Genomic DNA, 22,707 nt, shown 5'->3' with positions numbered 1-22,707 from the left:
AATAGGGTTGGCAAGTTTGATTCAACAGTAAAAAATTCTTCCTACAATTCAACTGATAAAGTCGACAAAAATTGTATTACGTTTGAGTTATAAAAAAAAAAACATTAAAAATTATTATTTTCAGTCTGATCTCTGTATGATGCTATATATACTTGAACTTGATGAGAAGTTATTCAAAGTTTTTGCATTAACAATTTTTAATAGTATCTAGCCATAACCTCCATGACTCGATCATAGAGAAGCTTTTTAACATCTCTGGCGATGACAAAATCGAAATGATTGAATCTTTCGTGGGGAACAGCTTCGATCACTTCCACGTTAGGTAAGACTTTTGACAAATAAACAACATTCTGTAAAATCAGTAATTTTTGTGCTTCAAATTCAAGAAAAACGATCGAAAAATAATTTGAATTTCTTACATGGGGAGCTATCAAAGTATCTCCGTATCCGTAAAATAATGCTACAGGTGCAGATATTTTTTTCAGATTGTACGGACGGGCATCTGGGGTTCCATACTTTATCATATTTTTCTCGGGGCCGAAATCTATTGGTCTGAACTCACCTGAAACATGGTTTTTTGACAATATAAACTAATTTCGTACTAATGAATTTCTAATCAACACAAATACCTTCTAGAATGTTTTGAGTAAAATGTTTCAACGTTTGCCTTGAAGCTCCTGCAGGAAAATATCTGAAGAATTTAACAACATTCGGCTGCAATTCAAAGAACGATCGATGACTAAAAGAATTTTAACATTAAAATTTGTTTTAAGATAAAACTATACCGTCTCGGGCACTTGGTCAGGATTATAGCCAAACGAGAAAAAAATCAAGTACTGACATAATTCTTTGTATATCGTATCTCGATTGTCGCACAAAATGTTTAACATGTTGCTCAAAGCCGTCGATACCGGCAAGATTTCGTGCATTCTGGTACTTTCTAAAAATCTCTAAATATTTTTCATGAATTTTCATCGCAGTAAATAAACACTATCGTCTTGAATTTTTACCTTACCATACACGGCTTTAAAAGCGGCTTCATATTGCCGATGAAACTCGCCTGCGGATCGTACCAATAAGCCACGGGGGTAAAGCTGACGACGAGTTTTATTTTTTCATTGTACTCCGGCTTGGTCGACAGTAAAATGTAACTGATGGAAGTACCCATGGAGTGACCCACATACATGATTTGCTTCTGATTCGTCACATCCAAAACGTAGTCGATTATATTGGCCATGTCTACGGTGGCCATTTCGTGATAGCTGTACGAAAACGCAATTTTACAAGAATTTTCGTAAGCTCCAAATCGCGATAATTACCTGAATTCCCAAAATTCAGGATCGTGATCGGGCGACAGAGTGAGATGCGATCGGCCGAAGACCGTACCTCTTATGTTGGTAATCCACACATCGTGGCCAAGGTCAGCGAGCATGAAAGCTATTCAAAAACGAAAGCCTTTAGTTGATACAAAGTGAAATTTTTGAAGAAAAATGCGTACATCGATCGAGCCCAACCTAAATCGTGTCTCGGCCCAGCAAAAATCCACTCAAAGCACGACATGAGCAAACCGTGCTGCATGACAACAGGAAGCCGCTTCACGCTGGGTTTTTTCGGGCTGCTCGGTATTCGGTAGATGGCTATTCTGTAGCCGTCTGTCGTAATGACATGTTTTTCCACGGTGTAATTCCGATTTTTGATGAGATAATACTGTGTGCGCAAACGAAAAAGAAATTTGTCCTTTGACTACGACTTATGCAATGCACACGAAATCAATGTATCTACGTACGCAATCCACTTCTGGGTCGATGTTTTCCAGAGGATCAAATTCCGTGTCGGCTTTGGCTAGCTCCGACTTGGATTTTAGTTTTACAAAACTCTTCTCGTTCGCCCCGCGGATACGGTATGTATTGACTTGGAGTAAACAGGAAAATATTACGAAACTTATTGGACTAAATTCTTTCATGATAATATAAACTATTCGTTAACTTTGTGCACTTACACTTAGAGACTATCGAAGTCCACGCGATTATGAATAGCCGAGAATGCGAAGCGCCTGTCGAGATTACGTCACGAGTAGGAAACACGTAGTCGATACGATTTCGTCGAAAAGTTTTCGGATATTCTAGATGTCAATAGACGTGGAAAATCATTCAAGGTAACAACAAATAACGTTTGAACAAGCAATGACTTTTAAATTTTATATGCGAATGCAACCCATTTTAATGTGTCACGCTAAATATTTGTTAGTGCCTAACCACCACGAGTTATTTAAATAAGTGGTAATTAAATTACAATTTTGATGCAATTTTTTTACTCCTTTATGTATTATATTTTCAGTAAAAATTTATAGTTGCACTAACAAATTATAACCCTTTATTTTTATTCAATTTATAACTCTGTCTTAGTTGAATACTGGATTATTCGGTTAAATAGCCCATTGATTTTTTTACGATTAATAATTCGTGCGAGTTACCATTTAAACATGATCTGTTTTCCAAGAGCATTGAATTCATTTTGAATGATTGCACCATACCTCAAAATTTTAATTTTTTGTTTATTATTTGCAGCTATAGCCTATAGCCTATGCCTGTCCACTATATGGCTATCACTACTACATATATTACCATATATGAGCAATTCCGGAATTTAGTTTCGAAATTTTTGACTAAAAACGGAACAATTTTTTTTTTCGTTGGACGCATACTATGAACATTGGGTATTGTTATTGCAGATCGTAAGAAGCTGAAAAAATGCGTGAACATGAGATTTAAAGATAGGTAATTTTTTTCTGGCTACTTTTGTGTTTTAGGGCCCCGAAAAGTCACGCTTTCGCGTAAATACGACAATTCACTCTATTTCTAAGTGGCTGAAAAAGTATCAAAACTCATTTAAAAAGAGTGACTGACTACTCCATTCGATAGGAAATTTTCTCAGCTTTCCAATAGTAGTATTAGATTTTTCGATACATTGCATATTCACCGAGAAAATCACCGACAAACATGCCGTTCTAAGTATCTAGAACAAGTGAGTACGGAATAAGTGCTTTTTATGGCTTATTTTTGATTTTTTCTTATGAAAATTGAATATTTCGGAAAATCTGATACCACCATTGGAAAACTGAGGAACTTTCCTATCGCAACCACATCTTTATTTATTTTTTCCGTCGAATTACAATGATATACAAGCGAGTTTCTTTTACTGTGTTTGCTGTTTTCTGTTCCCGAGCTGTTTTAATCGCGGTCGCGAAGTTTTCAGCGTTGTGTGGCTCGCTACAAACAAAACTCGCTCATTATTCGACTCAAAAAATAAATAAAGATATACTTTCGATAGGAAATTTTCTCAGCTTTCCGATGGTGGTATCAGATTTTCCGAAATATTCAATTTTCATAAGAAAAAATCAAAAATAAGCCATAAAAAGCACTTATTCCGTACTCACTTGTTCTAGATACTTAGAACGGCATGTTTGTCGGTGATTTTCTCGGTGAATATGCAATGTATCGAAAAATCTAATACTACTATTGGAAAGCTGAGAAAATTTCCTATCGAATGGAGTAGTCAGTCACTCTTTTTAAATGAGTTTTGATACTTTTTCAGCCACTTAGAAATAGAGTGAATTGTCGTATTTACGCGAAAGCGTGACTTTTCGGGGCCCTAAAACACAAAAGTAGCCAGAAAAAAATTACCTATCTTTAAATCTCATGTTCACGCATTTTTTCAGCTTCTTACGATCTGCAATAACAATACCCAATGTTCATAGTATGCGTCCAACGAAAAAAAAATTGTTCCGTTTTTAGTCAAAAAATTCGAAAATAAATTCAGGAATAGCTCATATATTTATGTATATTACGATGACTTGTGTCTTATTATGCTATTATTTTCACTTTCCCTCTTGCAGATTTACAAATAAAGGTACTTGCTATCTAGTGGTGAAGGCTCAAAGTCGTGTTACCTTATTCGAAGTGGTTAAAAACTGGTCTAAATTTTTGATAATAGATACATAGTCAGTTTTTAGGTCTGTAAAAATGCGCGTGATATCTGTAGCATGATTGCTTTAAAAAATTGCCAAATAAACAAGCCAATTAATGATGATGGATTTTAAAAAATATTGAATGATTATTTGTCGATTAGGCCATTATTCTTGTTGAACATTTTTACCAGGGAGTAGTGACAGGTTTATCCTATTAGTGCAAATGATTGTGATATTATTCAAACCATTTCTGGTGTCATTAGTAATATCTAAATTTCAATGAAATTGGAGATAATTTATGTAAAAAATTACGTAAATTGTTAAAACGTCATGATGAATAGTTTTTAAACGTCCCGCTACCGCGTTTATATTTTCACGTTTGATCTCCAGGTGACACCGTCTGTCAGGTTTCCACGAGATGGTTGATTTTATCGACGGAGTAGAAAAATTTTCAAATGTAGTTTTCTTGAACTGGTCGATTAATTTCTTTATCGCTGAATTACTGATTTCAACGATAAAAAGGCAATTGTTGAATCATTTTTTTTAAATTAAGGAGTAATAATAACTTCTTTTGTTGATCAAAATGATTATAGTTGCAATAAAATCGAATTTTCAAACGAATATAGTTGAATATAGTCATAGTCATTATTATTATTTGCAGTATGATACGAAAAACTCTTTCTATTTTCATGAAAAGTACTCGCCTAATATTAATTATTGTTATGAATCATAAATAAATGAATACAAAAAACATCTTTCATATCATTCGTCAGTATTTAACAACTATTTTGATGACAGAATTTTACACCTTGATGATATATTGCCTGCCTTCGACCAAAAATAATCAATAAATGTGGAGCATTGTTACAGATGACATGGTTTGTTATGCAATTATTTCTTGTATTGGATTATTACGTAACCTTTAAATTGTATTACGAATGCACTATCATCGATCTTATTTGCATAAGACATTAGTATATTGTTCTGTATTAATTTTTCTATATCAGAAATCTTTCACGAATCAATCGTAGCAATTATTACGCGTTTACGATACTCAATATTTATGCTCATATTAATGGTTGAGTATGATGGATAAATTTGACGAAAGATTCAAACAATATATTTCTATTAGAATTGTTCTGGTATAATTCAAAATTTTTCCGTTTCCTTTTTTAATTATACAGTTGTTTTATCAATAGAATTTTGATATAATCAAACGCCCGTATCGACCATGTTCAACTGTGCATCGAAGCTCAAGAAAGCATGCACCTCGAGCGAGTGTAAGTGACTGCAATTACAACAATGCTCGCACGTTCAGTTTCAATGAATCCCCCCCTCAAGACAAATTAAGTTTCACTTCAGTTCAGTTCACCTTTACTCTTTGTTTTTATGATTTAGAAAAATTATTCGACTAATCGCAATGTAAAACTTATTTATCATCGTAGACCCTGTAATAATTGATGAACGGCATAATCCGCGAAGTGAAATTCGTTTATGATGAAAACAGAACAATATAGTACATTAACGGCACTGACATTGTTGCTCCTGGAAGCGTAAAAAAATGTTCACTCCAATGTTATTCTTGTGGTCGGCGTCGCAATAATAATGACAGTAGCGATATAAGCTCAGTCGTAATCATCGTCATAATTATGATCATCGGGTCGTCTTAATAAACAATCTCTCTCTCTCCGCGCAAATCCATATGCCGCGCGTCGACTATTTTACTAAAAGATTTTTTTTTGTTCTATCTTATTCAATAAATTATTGCGAAATATCATATCAAGGCCATGATTTATAATTCAACGCGTTCACATATATAATGACGTGCGGATATACATGCATATGGAAAAAGTCGAGTAGTTATGAAATTTTCATGCGTCTTTGCGGCAGGTGTGACAGGGAAATTTTTTTTCAGTTCCAGACGTACTCGAATGAATTGAAAAATCCAAACGAAAACTACGCTTTAGAGCTGCCGAAACAAAAAATGTATCGGTCAACTGCACATAGCTTTGAATTACGAGCTTATACACGTATAACTTCCTCGCGCGGCCTGTATTGTCTAGTTTGTGACATTTACGATGATTGTTTTGCGCGAACTATATTCACAACTTCTGCGCCGCAGACGGCGATCATCGCTCAAAACGCGGGGGCAATAATTTCTCGACTTCGGTTGATGCATCGGTTGCTTTATTAAAGAGATTCGGATAGATGCAACTGCACGAGAGATAACGCAGCTGTCACATGAGGGTGACACAGCTCACAAACTTGCGATCGTCAAAGACAGATATTTAAGGAATTTTCACAGCGAGAGGAGCGTGTAAGCAAATTACTTCTCGGTATAGTGGAAGTTATTCATTTTTTTCAGTTTTATGTAACGAGCATTTCAGCTGACACTAGTGCATTTTTGAAAGAGTATTTGACCAAAACCTTTCCTTTTTCTCCAGTTCCGACTTTCGCGTCGCATTAAGTTTATCGATCGACTTTTTTGTGTATAATGAACGCAAGGTCGAGTTTATTGATGAAAAATCGCTCGTTATCTAGATCTTATTTGGTTCGCAATTTCGATCACGACGATGAGTAAATAAAACGAACGAGCAAATTTTTTTTTGCATTATCGACATCAATTGTAATTGTAATTGATTAAAAAAAAATTTAATGGACGAGCTTAAAAATTTTATGAGACACGCGATAACAGGGGGAATTGTATATTGGTCACACGTTGTGCACGAATTATAAATAATCTAAAATACTTCGGAATACTTCAATCGTTATTTAATTAACAAACTTTATTTGTCATTCTAAAAAGTGAAAAAATGGGAAAAAAACCCTCGAAATTGCTCTGGCGATTGTTTCGGAATTCGTGAGTGTATCATCAAGGATAAAACGCACGCACCGCGAACAACGTCCGCTCCGGCGTGCCGGCGGTAATAACATTTCAACACGGCAATCGGTACGCGCAGTCGCGTCTTGCACCTCGTAACGACCGCACAGCATCTAGTTATGCCGTACCTTCGTTGAGATCGGTTTGACAAAATTCTTCTTTTTTATTTTATTTTGTACTCCAACGAACGATGAATTACCGAAGTGAAAAGACACTGACTTCGATTTGTTAATGAGTTAATATCGAGTGATTGTTTTGTTGCTGCATTGATGAATTCTGATAATTTCGGCAAGGCAACCGAGACAAGCAGCTAATCATAATTTTTTACAATAATGGACGTGAGTAAAAATCGGTTTATCATCAATTTGAATTTTCATCAACTCGACTTTTTTTTCATTAATCTTTATTTTATAAAACATTGCAACTCTCATTAGTTTTGTGAAAGGGTAAAGTAAATTACGTATCCGCGTACCGAAGTCAATACCCATTTTCCTAGCTTCATACGAAGTTTCGAGATCGAATAATTGACTATCTCTCGCGGTTTGCATCCACTTCAACTTACACAAATCTCACATTCATACTCGCGTAAGCATTACACACAATATCGACCGACTCGCATGCGTATACACACACTCGCTATTCAATAATGACGGGTCTCTGGATGATCGCGGTGCAATCTCTCGTACGCGTACTTACGCATGATTTTCCCGAATAGATCGCTCCACGCATGTGTGTGTGTGTGTGTGTGTGTGTGTGTGTGTGTGTGTGTGTGTGTGTGTATAATGCAACTTTTAAGGAGCGCAATTCCATAGATGTATGAACCGCAGCAGTGCCATGATACAACCAGCGCTGGCTGCCGATTCATTCTCGATTTATTCGCTAATTGTACGATTTGCACATAATAAATTTGCCCCCTCCTCCCCCCCTCCCCCCGCTCGACGCGTTTTTCCAAGAATTTTTCAATGAGAAAAAAGGAAAGAAAAAAAAATTAAAATAAAAAAAAATTGTAACACGCGCGCGTAGGAAATTACATGCATTTATGTAGATCAGCTGCGCCGCGCCGCACGCGATTCAATCGCTTTTATTACAAGTATATAATATATGATGAAAAAAATCATTGCGTCATTCGCGTATGAGTGTGACAATAAAGATGGTATAGGTAAGAATAATCAGAAGGTTATGGCATTATATGCTCGTACCGAGTCAGCCGATCCTTAAGCCTTTGTTATACCAGGGAATAATCCATGAAGTGAATTAGTCGTGTGAGATGAAAAAATGGCCACGTGGTCGTTCGAATTGAGAAGTTAAAAAATTACACCACCGGTGAAAGATTGAAAATCGATTTAAGATAATTAAACAATTACATTTTTGGAATTAATAAGAGAATAAACATCGAAATGCGATTTTATGATCTTTGCCAGATAAGACAATCAGCGAGTAGAAATGTGTAATCTGTATAGAATTATGAGTGCCGGGAAAAAACTGTGCATGATACATTTTCATTATTGTTACATCCATTGCGTGACGAATACAATGTCTCCAACAAAAAATAGGTATTGTCGATCGTATTGTTACCGAGAAAAAGAAATAATTCTTTGTCGGTCTCTAATTCGTTTACAGAGACATTAATTATTCAATAAAAAGAGAAAACGAAAATACGCTAAACAGCACGTGGATCTCCTCAAGTCATTCCCAAATAAATCTTCGATTGTGTGCTTAAACATTTTCGACGAATTATTCAAAGTTATAAAATATTTACCCTTGGTAATGAAATTTTCATATTACCAGTGATAAGAATTTATATATGCATTTTATTACATATGTCTTAAGTAGACTTAATAATAATACAGTATTTATCATCTAACCGGTACAGTGTGAGAAACTCGAAGTTATTAAAAAATTAAGTACGAATGAAGTTCTGGACGAATATTAGCGAGCGAAAAAACGATGATGGGCCTTCTCGCACATCAGAATGGTAAACGATAAGAAAATAGCAAAGATCAGTATGAGGTGCGGTTGTATCACGGTTTCCATCGTTGCAGGCTGAAAATTATCGACCTCCTCGTCGGGTCTACCGATTAAAATCCATTTTTTTTTAACGGCACTCAGCAATCCAATAAGATAAAACTTTTGCAATCTGAAATGGAAAGAAAAAGTTACGATAAATAGTACAAATTTTCAGTTGAGTCTCTGGTAGGAATGTTCAACATTTTGTGGCTTTTTTCTCAGCTAAAGAAAAAGTTTCTTGATGTTAAAAGGGACATTGAAGCTAGACGCACTATATTAATTGGTGACGTTATCATTTTTTCACATTTTACATTTATAAAGTACCCCACGTTTTTTGCTATTTAATGATTGTCTTTTAATTTTGAATGTATAAAATTTGTATTTATTAATGCCTAAACAGTCTTTCAATAATTAATTTCAATTTTCTACATTTCAAAAATGGTGCAAAAAATATCTTGTCTTCGTTTTTGCAAAATCCTATGACTTATTCAGTTATTTAGTACTGTATACTGTGTACTGACTTATACAGTTTTATTTCTTTGCCACTTGCAGATTTACAAATGTAGGTACTCGCCATTTAGTCGTAGAGACTTATAGTAATATTGTGGCATTTATAGTAGTTGAAAACTAAGATAAATTTGTTGAAATAGTTATTAAATTGTCATTTTCAGGTAATTTAAAATGTACTTAATATTTGTAAAATAATTCATAGCAGAAACCCAATTAATACGAATGTATTTTCGAACGTTTTAATTGGTTATTTTTTGTCATTGGGCCATTATTAATGTTGAGCATTTCTACCAAGGGTGAAAAATACATAACTGAAAATTAATGGCATTCAGATAGGGGCTGTTCTTTTGAAAAACGAGAGCCGCGTTTATCATTCGTCCTCTGTTTATCGGCACTAGTTTACAGTTCCGAGGTGGTAGAAAGTGCTTCATATTCAGTGTCGACTCGTCCATGTACAAAAGATACGAACTATCATCGGCACACATCTTGAACACGAGGGAGTTAATAATTTTGGGATAACTGAGAATGGGAAAAAAGTTTACGTTACTTTTTTATATAGTCTCCTCATCGATGAGTCTGTCACAAGATGTTTTCGCAGCTTCCGAGTCGCTTTGCTCTCAGAGGCCTTGAAAAAAGTTCATTCACTGGGAAGAAAATTGCTAATGATTTTTCGAGTAATCAATTTTTTCATCCTTACGAATAATTTTTCAGCGTAAATGCCGCTATTCATTGTCAATAATTTGTGAGATTTAGCATTGGCGATATCATCGAGCGACGGCAACGGGGCTTTGTAGACAGCTCTGTAGCTCGTAAGTTGAGCCGTAAACGTTGCAAAGAATAATATATATAATAACAAGAGAATGAGGTGAACTATTCGTGCTGGTATCCTCACAGGATTATCTAAAAAAATTATTGACGCAGGTTCAAGTATCAATGATATTTGTGACTATGCATACGTACGTTGCACATTTCCATTAACAATTATTGCAGTCGTATCGAAACAATGATCCATGTAAATTCGAACGATGCTTTTTGAGAATCTCACCTCATCCGTGAGAGTTATCATTGTCAAGATGATTGTCGAAATGAACATGATAGCGTGACAAGAGATCGCCGCTTCGGGTGTGAGGGCCTGCGATTTTTTTTTTTACGCAAATCGTTGAGAATTATTCAGATCGATCATATTTTTTTTGGATCACTCACCGAATACGACATAAAATTGTAGACATTGTTGTTACTGCGTCTAATGAAATACGATATTCTCGTCTCGACCAGAGGCATCGAGAAATCGAAGCGTTTGAGTCGGTCGGCCGTCAGCCCGAACAGGCCCAAGCCGATGTCCGTCTTGTTGGACGCGAGCTTGCCGAGGATACCGTCGGTAGTATTGGTTTTTGGGTTGTAAGTGCCTACCTTAGATTCCAGGGGCTGCCAATCGATGGTGAAATTGATGCGTCTGGCGATTTCCGTGATCAGATCGTAGCACATTCCTCGTATTTTGCCATCTTTGTCGGCGTGTTCCTACGATAAATGTAGACATTGCCTTCGTAGAAATTCTCAATTAATATATACAAATATTTTTACTTCATCATTCGCAGATTTACAGATAATGAACCTCGCCATCTAGTGGTGGAGTTTCAAAGTGATATTGTTGTATTTAAATTGGTTTAAATTTTTTGAAATAGTTAAATTGCCATTTTCAGGACATTTAAAATGCGCTTAATATACTTGTATTAATGAATATATAAAAAAATCAAGCCAGTACATGACTATATATTTGAAAGTATTTGAAATGGAAATTTTTTCGTCATTACGCTATTATTAATGTTGAGCGTTTCTACCAGTGCGAAGGCCAATATTTACGCTCGTACCTTTTGAACAGTAACTCTTATGTTCAATCCACCGAGATCCTGTCGTCGATCTCTGAACAACGTATCTGTCAAATACTCGTTTCCCCGATGCTCCCCGTTTCTGTACCATCTCACCAGCTCGTTGGTCTCGGTCTTGTTCGGATAAACGGAGTACCATTCTCGAATTATCTCCGAGTCGGGGCATTTGACCAGCAGCTTGGAGTCAAAGACCAGATTCAGCGAATTTCCCGGTGGATCGTGACAAATGCGACCTGCCTTCTCGAAGATCATGATCACTCGGAAGGTTTTGGCGGTGGGTTTGAGGCTTCGAGTCAAGTTGGCGTAGAGGCGAAAATCTCGTCTCGACTGGATCACGATGAAGAGCAGTGGATCGTTGATTTTATCGTGGTAGTACTTCAGATCCATCGCTAATTGATCCATTTTCACGACGGATGAGTAAATTGAATTTCTCGATAGCCACTTGATGATATCTATTCCGCGTCTTGTCTTGTACAAATCTGCAATGAAAAAAAAAATGTTCGGGTTATTTTTTCAATTACTACTTTATAAGCTTGTTATAATCGAGAAATACCGTTCGCGTCCCTTCGTAGCGTTACTACATATTTCGTAAAGTAAATATTGGAGAAGTTTAGAAAATGCTCCAGCAAGGCTCTGTGATAATCATCGAATTTCGTAGTTTGAACCGGTATGGAAAATAAAAGAACGAGTTGAAAAATCCGCATGATCGGTCGGTTGGTTTGTGTATCTCTCGGCAAAGTACGGCAGATCGTGCTAAACTGCCAGAAAAGAGAGTTCACTGAAAATCGATTTTTCACGATGCATAAGTTCTGGTTTCACGATAGAGGGAAAAGCTTTTAGCGTGAATCGTAATAACAATGATTAAAAAGCGTCGATATAAGTATAGGTTTATTGTTCGTGATTGTATGTATTGAAAGTGAAACCGACAGGTTGACTCTTTTGTTTTGCAATCTTGATCATAATATCCTTGCTTTTTCATTTTCCAGAAAGGACAGCAGAACCCGGCTTTCGTGAGCGACGACGGCATTGAACTTGGACGAGTGGGAAACGGTCACGTTCAGTCTACCTATACGAATGGAATTGATCAAAATGTCAAAACTACTCCAATCGCCTCGGTACATATAAGTTAATATAGTTAATTAATTTTCGAAAGAAATCGAATTTTCAATTTATTTATCGCCAGCAGGAAGAGAAGCCAACGACGACGAACGAGCGCCAGACCTGGGGCAGCAGCATCGAGTTCCTCATGTCGTGCATCGCCATGTCCGTGGGCCTCGGCAACATCTGGCGCTTCCCCTTCACGGCCTACGAGAACGGCGGCGGCGCCTTCCTCGTGCCCTACGTCATCGTCCTCTTTCTCATCGGCAAGCCCATCTACTATCTCGAGATGATCGTCGGCCAGTTCACGAATCGCTCCTCGGTCAAGCTCTGGTCGGTGGCGCCCGGACTGCGCGGGGTCGGCTGGGCGCAGATGTTCTCGATGGTCGCCGTGGGCACGTACTACTGCTCGCTCATGGCGCTCACCGTCTACTATCTCGTGTCGAGCTTTCAGGCTCAGCTGCCGTGGGCCGAGTGCGACGAGGCCTGGCCGGACTGCGTCGACTCGAAGAAGTCGGAGGACGGCGAGCCGATCGCGGCGCATCGGAACATCACGGGCTTGAAGAGCTCGGCCGAGCTCTACTTCAAGTAAGATCTCTCGTGAAATTAGTTCAGTTGAATTATGTTGCTGGTAAAAATTTTCAACATTAATATTTGCCTGGTGGCCAAAAATTGACGACTAAAAGTATTTTCAAGGGTTTTTCGATGGCAAAATGACAGTTGAATCGTTTTTAAAAATTTGTATTAAGTTAGAACTATTTTAAATTAGATATAACTTGAAGTCTCTACCACCAGGTGGCGAGTATCTTTTTGTGTAAATCTGCAAATGGTTTATCCGTGGCTTTTTATAATATAACCACCAATAAAACCGATTTTAATATATTTAATAGCGTGTCAAGTACAGTGAAACTTACTTAACGTAATATTGTAGATAGAAAACGAAACATACGAGAAAGAGAAAAAAATAAAATAAAATGATATAAAATAAGATACAGGTAGACATTTAAGTATAGATATATAAATATCGTTCGAGTACGACAAACAAAGCAGGGTTTTATCAATATTTGATTTAACTTTGATGAGTTCTTTGCTTCAATTATGGGACAAATAGTAAGCGCATTTTAGTTTCCAAAATTGAGACTGTTCTCAATTACTTTAAGCTTCTATCACTAGATGGCGAGTACCTTTATCTATAAATCTGCAAGTGACAAAGAGAAAGTAATTGTATAAATAAAAGCAGGGTTTTATCAATATATTATTCATGATATCCCTTTAAATTTTACTTTTCCCTGGATCCATACATATCATTAATTTTTTGTTGAATAATAATTAATCACAACCCCGCCTCACCGATGCATACATTATTACGCACAGGCGCACGGTGCTGATGGAGGTCGACAGCATCGCGGATGGCCTCGGACCGGCCAACTGGCGACTGGTGCTCTGTCTGCTCTTCGCCTGGCTCTGCATACTCGGCGTGCTGGCCAAGGGCGTGCACACCTCGGGCAAGGCGGCCTACTTCCTCGCCCTCTTTCCCTACGTCGTGATGCTGGCGCTGCTGGTGCGCGCCGTCACGCTGGAGGGCGCCTGGGACGGCATTCTCTTCTTCATCAAGCCCGACTGGGCGAAGCTGTTCGAGGCCGACGTCTGGTACGCCGCCGTCACCCAGTGCTTCTTCTCGCTCTCGGTCTGCTTCGGCGGCCTCATCACTTACGCGTCCTACAACGACTTTCGACACAATATATACAGGTGAGTTGTGCGATCCTTCGAGAAATGTTTCGCCAATCTTATTCGATGTTAAATTTCGTCCGTGTGAAATTTTTGTGACGCAGGGACGTGATGATAGTGACGACTTTGGATACTCTGACGAGTTTACTGGCGGGTTTCACGATCTTCGGTATACTCGGTAATTTGGCCCACGAGATGGGCACAACCGAGGTCGGCAACATAGTGCAGGGTGGCTCCGGACTGGCTTTCATCTCCTATCCCGATGCCATCGCCAAGTTCAGCATTTTGCCGCAAGTAATTTCTTAAGATTTCATGCTTCTTTACCTTATTTTTTCTGGGAACGTAGGAACTCGTTAAATATTTTATGAAAATTTTATGCATCTCGGCATAATATTTTTGGAGATATAAATAAAACACGCCGCCATTTCTTTATTTTTTACATGGGCAGATTATTGTGTTAAAATTTCAGGTTGATAAAATTAATGGTTTTTTCTTAATCGTTCCCGCTGCGGTTTTCTCGTATTTTTTTGAAATAATTTTAGCAAACGACCCTGGTAGGCAAAAAATTATAAAAATTGTTTTTTAAGTAGTATAAGGTCAATAAAGTATGTATAAAAAATTTCATCAAGATGCATCGTTTTATTATATTAAAAAAAATCGTTGAAAAATTAATATATTTTGCACCTAGAGAGTGAAAAACTGGAAAGTCTCCGAGCACATGTACTTTATCATCCGAGGCAAAGCCACGGCTAATAATCACATGCTTTGGGACTTTTTTTTTCGCCACATAGCTGCAAATACAATTTTTTGTGAATTCCCCGGCCTAAAGTAACATTTTCATTTAGCTCGGCGGGAGTAAAATGTTACTTTAGTTTGGGGTGGCACAAAATCGTTTTTTTTTTTAACGTTCGCGCTGGGGTTGTAAAAGAAGAGCTTTGAAACAAAAATTGTAAGGATTCATATAGATAATTTTAAAAGTTACGTTTAGAAAATATTAGAAATAATCAAATGTTATTGGCAATGGGTTTTTTTCGTTCGTGACACAAAGAGATGAAAAAATTTTCGAGCACGTGTCTCATATGTTTACAGTTTTTCTCGGTAATCTTCTTCCTGATGCTCTACGTGTTGGGCATCGGCAGCGGAATCGCCATAACGGGAGGTATAATCAGTATTATAAACGACGAGTTTCCGCACTGGAAGCATTGGTACATCGTGTTGGCCACGACGAGCATAGGCTTCGGGGTCGGTTGCGTTTACTGCACACAGGTAAACATCGCTCGCATTTCATAATATTGTTTTACGATGCGTCATTTTATTCTTTTTGATTTCGATGATAGGGCGGACAGTTCGTTTTGGGCCTGGTGGACTATTACGCGGCGTCGTTCGTCGTCTTCATCCTGGCCAGCCTCGAGGTGACGGGCATCTTCTGGCTCTACGGCTTGGAGTCGTTCCTCGACGACACCGAGTTCATGCTCAAGCAGAGACCGAGCGTCTACTGGCGTCTGTGCTGGGCCGTCGTCACCCCCTTCATGCTGATAACTATTTTCATTTACACGGTCGCCAATCTCACTCCCCTGACTTACGAGAACAAAGAGTATCCTCCCAGTGCACATGGTGAATAATTTTCTCGATCGTAAATTTTAGACGATTAAATTTATTTTCGTATTTTTAGCTGCTGGATGGACGCTTCTTGCCTTCGGAGTTCTGCAGATACCCTTTTGGTTCGTCTACGCTCTCGTATCAAAAAGACAATACGGACTCGCACAAGTAAGTCATGACTTCTCGATAGCGAATGTCAACAATTTTGATTTTTTAAAACATGCGCATCTCGCCGCAGATGTTCGCCAAGGTTCTGAGGCCAAGCAGCGACTGGGGCCCGCTGCGCCAAGCCGATCGTCAAGACTGGATGGACTTCAAGGAGAAGAAGGATTTAATACGCGCCAAGCGCACCTCCTCGAGGTTCAAGCAGTTCGTTTACGTGCTGTTCGCTTGCGAGGACAAGCTTGACTGAAGTGTATACATTATTCAATTGTGCGTGTTGAAAATCGATGAACTCTGCGGCGCTGGCACGCCACTATACGCGACTTTTCCCAAGTACTTATATTAATTATGTGACTCACGTGCAAAAGAATTTGAAAGAAAATCAACGAGTTTTCGCCGGATTTTTGAATAATTATCTTTTTTTTCAAGTATTATAAACCCGTGTCAGAAATCAATCATCTTAATATGTTGTGATAAGATAAAAATAATATAAGTCAAATCGTCATCCAATCGTATTCAAACATTTTTGTAGTACAAAAAAAAAGAAAAAATTTTTGTTAAATTGCAAAATGTCATTTATACAATAAGTTTTTACGAAACGTAAGATGAAACCCTTCATCTAAACTTTTTGCATAAAATAAATCTTGTGATCACCAAACACTTTCTCAACGTTATTTTATCATTAAATTAATTGTAATGAAATTGTCAATTATGAAAATTGAAAGTGAGACAACATTACGAGGCAGAAACGAGACACACGATTATTTATACCACTATTTGTTCGCATTAGATAAGTGTAAACATCGGGCAGCATCGAATAACGGAGAACAGCTTCATATATATTATCGATAAAGATCGATATAGATTATAATTAAGTGTTCGGACGCTTTTCAAAAACTCCGAAAATTCACGAGTATAATTTCGTCTATGAGATTGCTACAACTTATCTTCGAAGACTCGGGACCCGATATCTTCTTTTTTTCACGCATGACTCGGAACTCGATTATTAATTTATATCGTCACTTCCATTCGATCGTTCGGAACGAACGGTCAATCCCGCACCAGTCGCGTTGTAGGTGACAGCGGTAAGATACGTATTGTGCACCGAGATGAGCTCGGCGTCGGAAAACATTCAAATGGCGAAAACCGTGAGTAAATCAATTTGTTATAATTTGCACTGCATATACCCCATTGAATAAACGGCGAATTTTCATTGTGATTTGGCATTCGAACCATTGTATGGATGAAGAGTCAAAGTATGGGATTCAGAAAAAAGTTTATTTGCACGTTTATGTAGTGAATTGTTTTTTAGTGTTTCACTCCTTAGGAAACCATATACTATTTCATTAATTTTTTATCCATGTAGCTTTTAAGAAAAATATTTAATGAATATCTCATAAAATTATTTAAAAATAATCATTTTAGCTTCTTAAAGTAGGTTCAATATTTGTATTCATATTTATATTTATATTTATACTTGATATTTATTTATTATATTCAAAATTTGTAAATCAATATTTCGAGTCATTCAAAAACGATTTATTATTACATCAAATGTAATATTCCAAACATCAAAATCGATTAAAAAATGTCGGTCAAATTACTTATCTATTTACCATTAAATACCAAAGTAATCTTTTGACACTGTAATGATTGTAAAGTTCACCGAAAATTCGAATGACCGATATCACAAAAATTTATTACAATTTCAGATCCATAGCGATGGCATCGTCAACCTCGCATATACACCAGAAAAGTTCGAAAATATTGCGCTACCTGGACAGTCAGATGTCAATGCGGTAAGTAATTTATTTGTTTATAAAAAAAATCATTCGAAGGATTTTATTTTATCTACGTATCACTGTGCATCGATGATAAATGTCTCAACCCCCCGTATGTTAATTTAAAATTAATCTCGAGTGCTGAAATACTTCGTGCATTATTTATTATTTTGTTATATCACGTGCGTGCTTGATGCATCTATAAGATAATTTATTTCTTGTAAAAAAAAAAAAAAATGATGATGTATTTTTTTATCATAGAAATCTGACGACACCGTGAGCGAATCCTCCGCCAACGGAGGACACGAGCGAGCGCAATGGGGCAGCGATCGAGAATTTCTCCTGTCCTGCATCTCCATGTCCATCGGTCTCGGCAATATATGGCGCTTTCCGTATCAAGCCTACGCCAACGGCGGCGGCGCCTTCCTCATTCCCTACATAATCATCTTGACGGTGGTCGGCAGGCCCTACTACCTGCTGGAAATGTTGCTCGGTCAGTTTTCCAGCAAATCGACCATCAAAATCTGGGACATGGTGCCGGCTTTGAAAGGTGAATATTGCGAAACGGAAACGGGAGAAGTGGCGAAGAGAGCTTGATAACCAACAGAATGAATCTGTTCGATAGGAATCGGCGTCGTGCAATTTTTCATCTTGACGGCTCTGTCGTCCTACTACTGCTCTCTGATGGCCATCACGTTGCATTATCTGGTGAGCAGTTTCCAGTCCGAGCTGCCTTGGACGAAGTGTCGAGCCGAGTGGGGCCCGAACTGCCTCGACTCGATTTCCAATGTCACAGGCAGTCACAATGCCTCTTCCTCGGCTGAATTATACTTCTAGTAAGCAACGCAATCCTTTTATTAAAATTCTCGAAAACCTTCTCGATACGATGCAATTAACCCACGACTCTGTCGTTGCAGCAAAGAAGTGCTGAAAGAGAAAGAGAACATCGACGACGGAATCGGCTATCCCGACTGGCAACTGACCCTGTGTCTGGCCGCTAGCTGGCTCGTGGTCTTCATGGTCGTCGTCCGAGGCATCAAGAGCTCCGGCAAGGCCGTCTACTTCCTCACCAGTTTCCCTTACATCGTCATGCTGGGTCTGCTCGTGAGGTCGGTCACCCTCGAGGGTGCCGGCACCGGAATTCTCTACCTGTTCAAGCCCCAGTGGGACATGCTGCTGAACCCGGGCGTCTGGTACGCCGCGGTGTCGCAGTGCTTCTTCTCGCTCACAATTTGCTTCGGAGCCATCGTCATGTTCTCGTCGCACAACAGATTCGAGCACAACGTATATAGAGACACGCAAATAGTCACTACCATGGACATGATCACCTCGACCATATCCGGCTGTACCATCTTCGGTATCCTCGGAAATTTGGCCCACGAGCTCAACACCGACATCGACAAAGTCGCTCGCAAGGGCACCGGTCTAGCCTTCATCTCCTATCCCGAAGCCATCGCCAAGTTCCACTGGCTGCCTCAATTCTTCGCCGTCATCTTCTTCATCATGCTGTTCACTCTGGGAATCGGCAGCGCGTCCGCTCTGGCCAACAGCATCATCACCATCATCAAGGATTACAAGCCCAAGTGGCGGCCGACCTACGTCGCGGCCGGAGTCGTGATCTTCGAGTTCCTCGTCGGATTGATTTACGTCACGCCGGTAAGATTTTGAGATTTCGAGCTAATAGATATCGAAGACTCGGTCGATGCTCGAACGATTATCTTTTTCAGGGTGGTCAATTCATGATAACTTTCGTCGATTATTACATTACCTCCTTCGTGGCGTTCGTACCTGCCATATTCATGTTGGTGGGCGTCTGCTATGTTTACGGTAAATATTATTGTTTTTTGCTATTATTTCATAAGCGATCGATCGATTAATATGCATTTTTATCTTTATCTATAGGATTGAACAACTTCTTGGACGACATCGAATTCATGTTGAAGCGAAGATTAGGCTGGTACTGGCGCATCTGCTGGGCTTTCATAACTCCGGTCATTATCACCGGTGTATTTATTTACAGTCTTGCCGTGTCCGAAGTACTGACGTACAGCAAGACGTCTACGTCGAAAATCGCCTATCCACCGATAGCATACAGTGAGTTCATTTATTGCATTATAATCATATAAAAATTTATCGGCTTCTTTTATTTTTTATTCTTTCCCAAAATTATTTACAGTCATCGGATGGATACTGTTCGCCGCCGCTCTGATTCAAATACCTCTGTGGGTCGTCATCAACATGATTAAAAAGAGATCGTACAAATTCCCCGAGGTATGCTTCATTGCACATTACCATTCATTGATAATACAAAATTTTATAATGAGCGACACTCGATAAATAACGCGTATAATTTTCTTTTCTATCCAGATTATATACCGAACTTTCGATTCGTCGGTGAACTGGGGCCCGGTGAACAAGAAGATCAACACGGAGTGGCTGGAATTCAAAAAGAATAAATCGTCTCTGTCGTAACCGAGAGTGCACAAACTGGATTTTTTCAGTTTTCGTATTTTTACGTCGCGCATTATGGAGTGAAAAGCTATAATACACTAGAAATTCGTCTTCCGTCCGTACGGAACTGATTGTCTGTCTACGTATATCGCACTCTTAAATGCGAGATAAGAGATTATTAATTAGAATTTCAGTATTATAATGTAGTCTAATAACGTACACATAGCATTAAGATTTTAGACTTGAGATAAAATCGAAATCAGAAAAAGCCACCGAATCATCGATTTAATTGTCATTTTTAACGACACGTGCTTGTCGCGATTTCGGATACACACGATTGCGATGAGAAAAAAAAGCATCGTCGTCGTCGTAGCATATATAAGTCAAACACACACACACACACACACACACACACATACACGCGTATCGTGATACATCTCTCTGGATATATAATTCATGCTCGATGCGCAATACACAAATCTAGACGAGAGTCATTAGCTATATCTTATCGTCTTATCGTCGGTGCCCGTCAATATACTTAATACACCGACGCAATTCTGCGTATTTAGAAGTACGCGCTCCGCTGTTGTTTTATAATTTATTCGCTAATTCTTGAACTATATACACATAAATGTTCGTTGCAAAAAAATTGATTGTTATGTCATTATTTAATGATTTATCATTATATCCTTCGAATAAATTGGTCATTGTTGAATATATATTTGAGTCAAGTTCAATTGTCGTCAGCCGCGGCGGCCTCGTCGGGCTTGCCGATCGACGAACTGACGTGGCTCTCTTCTTCGTACTCGCGGCCTTCCTCCTCGGATCCAGCGTTATAGTCGACGAACGACAAATTGGCACAAGACGTGGACTGAAAAAAATTTTTTTTACGTCGCAAAAATACTCCATAACACCAAAGAAAAAAAAATCATACAGGGGTCACTTCGATGCGATCGGGACACTTCCTTCGCCTCTCTTCTATTTCAGCCTCGAACTTTTGTTGCTCCTCTGCTCGCTTCACTCGATCCTAAATATATAATTTGAAAATTCTCGTTTTTTTTTTTTATCGCACGAGATAAACTACTGCGTGTCGAGTTTTAAATTTTCATTAAGCAACCGACCGCGTATTCGATGAGCCACTTTCCAAGATAATTGATCGGCTCGAAGGGTTGTTTTTTGACGATTTCTATTATCGCTGCCGGCAAAACATGACCAAAATGTTTTCTTGCGAAGCTCGCTGCCTCTTCGCGTATCGCATCGAACGAGTGCACGCTCGCCGTGTCTTTGTCTTTACCTCCGGAATACGATCGAGTGTTGGCTTTCATTATTACCCGTATTTCGTCGATGTCGTTCTTCGTCAAGCCACATGTCGTCAATCTCCTGGCGTGAAAATTAACGTTATCACCGAGAAATACATCGCAAAACGTTGATCTCACTTGACATTGTCATCGTTGAGGCCCTCATGGCAGAGCTTTATTATGAGCTCCTCGCGTATCCCTTTGTCCAGAAGGTAGCTGAGAGTACAAGGCTCGTCAGCGCCGTGCGGCTTGTGCGATATCGTCGCCATTTTTTGCAACTAGGTTATCTTCGATTGCTTTATTATCGTTTTTGCATTTGTACCGTTGAGCTCTCTTACGCGCGCACACCGAGGAGATTTTTACGATTCCAACGAGATTATAGCACCAACTTAAACTATTATGAAATGTTTAGAACAATATAATAACTGCACGCTCGAATTTAATGCTGTAATTATTTTTAAAACTTTAATGCAAAGATAAACAATGTAATAGAATTGGAATAATTGTTTCTTACTTATTTTTTTAACCTGATAACCCAACCGGACATTGCAACAATTGATAGTGATTAATTATAAAATGTACCAAACGATTAATTCGAGCTCGTACATAATAAAAAGATATGATGCCTGGGGGTCTATTAAGTAATGGGTAAAAAGCTCACTTCTCTACGCTAATACTCGCGGCACTGCGATTAAAAAGATTCTAATCGGCGTCGCGTGTTGTTGCCAGGGAAAAACTACGCTTCCTGTTGCTAAGTTAAATTGACAGAGTTTTATGAAATCGCTACTTGGAACATTATTTATGAAAATTACTTTGAACAAATAGAATTTAGGTACTTGCCATTTTTTTTCACTTTTTGCCATTTCTCAACTTTTTGTAATTTTAAGGATTTAAAAACGAATAAAAATATCGAAATATATTTTCAAGTATTTTGTTTTATTTTGCTGAATGATCATGTTGGCCATGCATGACGGAGCGCGCGCACACGTGTGTATCCTCAAGTGGCCCGACGAATGAAAACGACAAGTTTTATTTACTATACTCGAACGATAGAAATCTTTTGCTCGCGCAAGCTTATTAACCTAGTTACCTCAATACTTTCGATTTTCATCGGGTGGAAAATTATAATGCGAATGAATGTCGCCGCGGTGCACATTGGCAACGATATAAAATAATTTTATTTTAGGAAAAATACCCCATGAATTTATTTATTGCTCGTCCGCGCGTTTTGCCGTCGATTTTCTTCGATGATACATGCATAGGTAATCTTGGCAAAATTGTTAATTAACCCGTTTTAGAGATAAATTGGATTTTTAGATCTTTATAAGTCTTATCTTTA

At 38.4% G+C, this 22,707-nt stretch overlaps 3 protein-coding genes across 4 annotated transcripts; 2 read left to right on the top strand and 1 right to left on the bottom strand.

The window, feature by feature from the left end:
* On the bottom strand, positions 1 to 1,977 carry LOC106656825 (lipase 3-like). The gene is made up of 8 exons (XM_014377977.2): positions 1,787 to 1,977; positions 1,515 to 1,707; positions 1,320 to 1,437; positions 1,016 to 1,262; positions 786 to 950; positions 630 to 714; positions 420 to 562; positions 1 to 350 (listed from the first exon to the last, which is right to left on the bottom strand). Exons 1-8 carry the CDS (start codon positions 1,961 to 1,963, stop codon positions 198 to 200), a joined length of 1,281 nt encoding a protein of 426 aa, XP_014233463.2. The 5' UTR covers positions 1,964 to 1,977; the 3' UTR covers positions 1 to 197.
* Positions 1,978 to 6,939: 4,962 nt separating this feature from the next.
* LOC106656959 (sodium-dependent nutrient amino acid transporter 1-like) lies at positions 6,940 to 16,640 on the top strand. 2 transcript variants are annotated; one of them, XM_014378178.2, is made up of 9 exons: positions 6,940 to 7,186; positions 12,238 to 12,366; positions 12,438 to 12,937; positions 13,724 to 14,098; positions 14,182 to 14,371; positions 15,167 to 15,343; positions 15,415 to 15,691; positions 15,750 to 15,844; positions 15,915 to 16,640. In XM_014378178.2, the coding sequence occupies exons 1-9, from the start codon at positions 7,181 to 7,183 to the stop codon at positions 16,086 to 16,088; spliced, it is 1,923 nt and encodes a 640-aa protein (XP_014233664.1). In that variant the 5' UTR covers positions 6,940 to 7,180; the 3' UTR covers positions 16,089 to 16,640. The 2 variants fall into 2 exon arrangements, with proteins under 2 accessions (XP_014233664.1, XP_023318754.1); XM_023462986.1 differs by having other exon boundaries at positions 12,435 to 12,937.
* Positions 16,641 to 16,649: 9 nt separating this feature from the next.
* Positions 16,650 to 20,785, top strand: LOC106656951 (sodium-dependent nutrient amino acid transporter 1-like). The gene is made up of 9 exons (XM_014378168.2): positions 16,650 to 16,986; positions 17,551 to 17,637; positions 17,881 to 18,169; positions 18,245 to 18,455; positions 18,537 to 19,275; positions 19,347 to 19,446; positions 19,522 to 19,713; positions 19,796 to 19,890; positions 19,987 to 20,785. Exons 1-9 carry the CDS (start codon positions 16,948 to 16,950, stop codon positions 20,089 to 20,091), a joined length of 1,857 nt encoding a protein of 618 aa, XP_014233654.1. The 5' UTR covers positions 16,650 to 16,947; the 3' UTR covers positions 20,092 to 20,785.
* Positions 20,786 to 22,707: the final 1,922 nt, after the last annotated feature.

The sequence above is a fragment of the Trichogramma pretiosum genome, unplaced genomic scaffold, assembly GCF_000599845.2.
Source record: "Trichogramma pretiosum strain Unisexual culture from Peru unplaced genomic scaffold, Tpre_2.0 scaffold14, whole genome shotgun sequence".
Lineage (NCBI taxonomy): Eukaryota > Metazoa > Arthropoda > Insecta > Hymenoptera > Trichogrammatidae > Trichogramma > Trichogramma pretiosum.
Note: the sequence above shows the minus strand (reverse complement) of the source record. Positions and strands in the feature narration are given on the sequence as shown.

Coding starts and splice junctions, on each gene's coding strand:
- LOC106656825 (XM_014377977.2), bottom strand. CDS start 1,963: ATGAAAGAATTTAGTCCAATAAGTTTCGTAATATTTTCCTGTTTACTC. Junction 715..785: donor CTGACCAAGTGCCCGAGACG/GTATAGTTTTAT, acceptor TTTGAATTGCAG/CCGAATGTTGTTAAATTCTT. Junction 351..419: donor ATACTTTGATAGCTCCCCAT/GTAAGAAATTCA, acceptor CTGATTTTACAG/AATGTTGTTTATTTGTCAAA.
- LOC106656959 (XM_023462986.1), top strand. Junction 12,367..12,434: donor AAACTACTCCAATCGCCTCG/GTACATATAAGT, acceptor ATTTATCGCCAG/CAGGAAGAGAAGCCAACGAC. Junction 15,692..15,749: donor GTATCCTCCCAGTGCACATG/GTGAATAATTTT, acceptor TCGTATTTTTAG/CTGCTGGATGGACGCTTCTT.
- LOC106656951 (XM_014378168.2), top strand. CDS start 16,948: ATGAGCTCGGCGTCGGAAAACATTCAAATGGCGAAAACC. Junction 16,987..17,550: donor ACATTCAAATGGCGAAAACC/GTGAGTAAATCA, acceptor TTACAATTTCAG/ATCCATAGCGATGGCATCGT. Junction 17,638..17,880: donor GACAGTCAGATGTCAATGCG/GTAAGTAATTTA, acceptor TTTTTATCATAG/AAATCTGACGACACCGTGAG.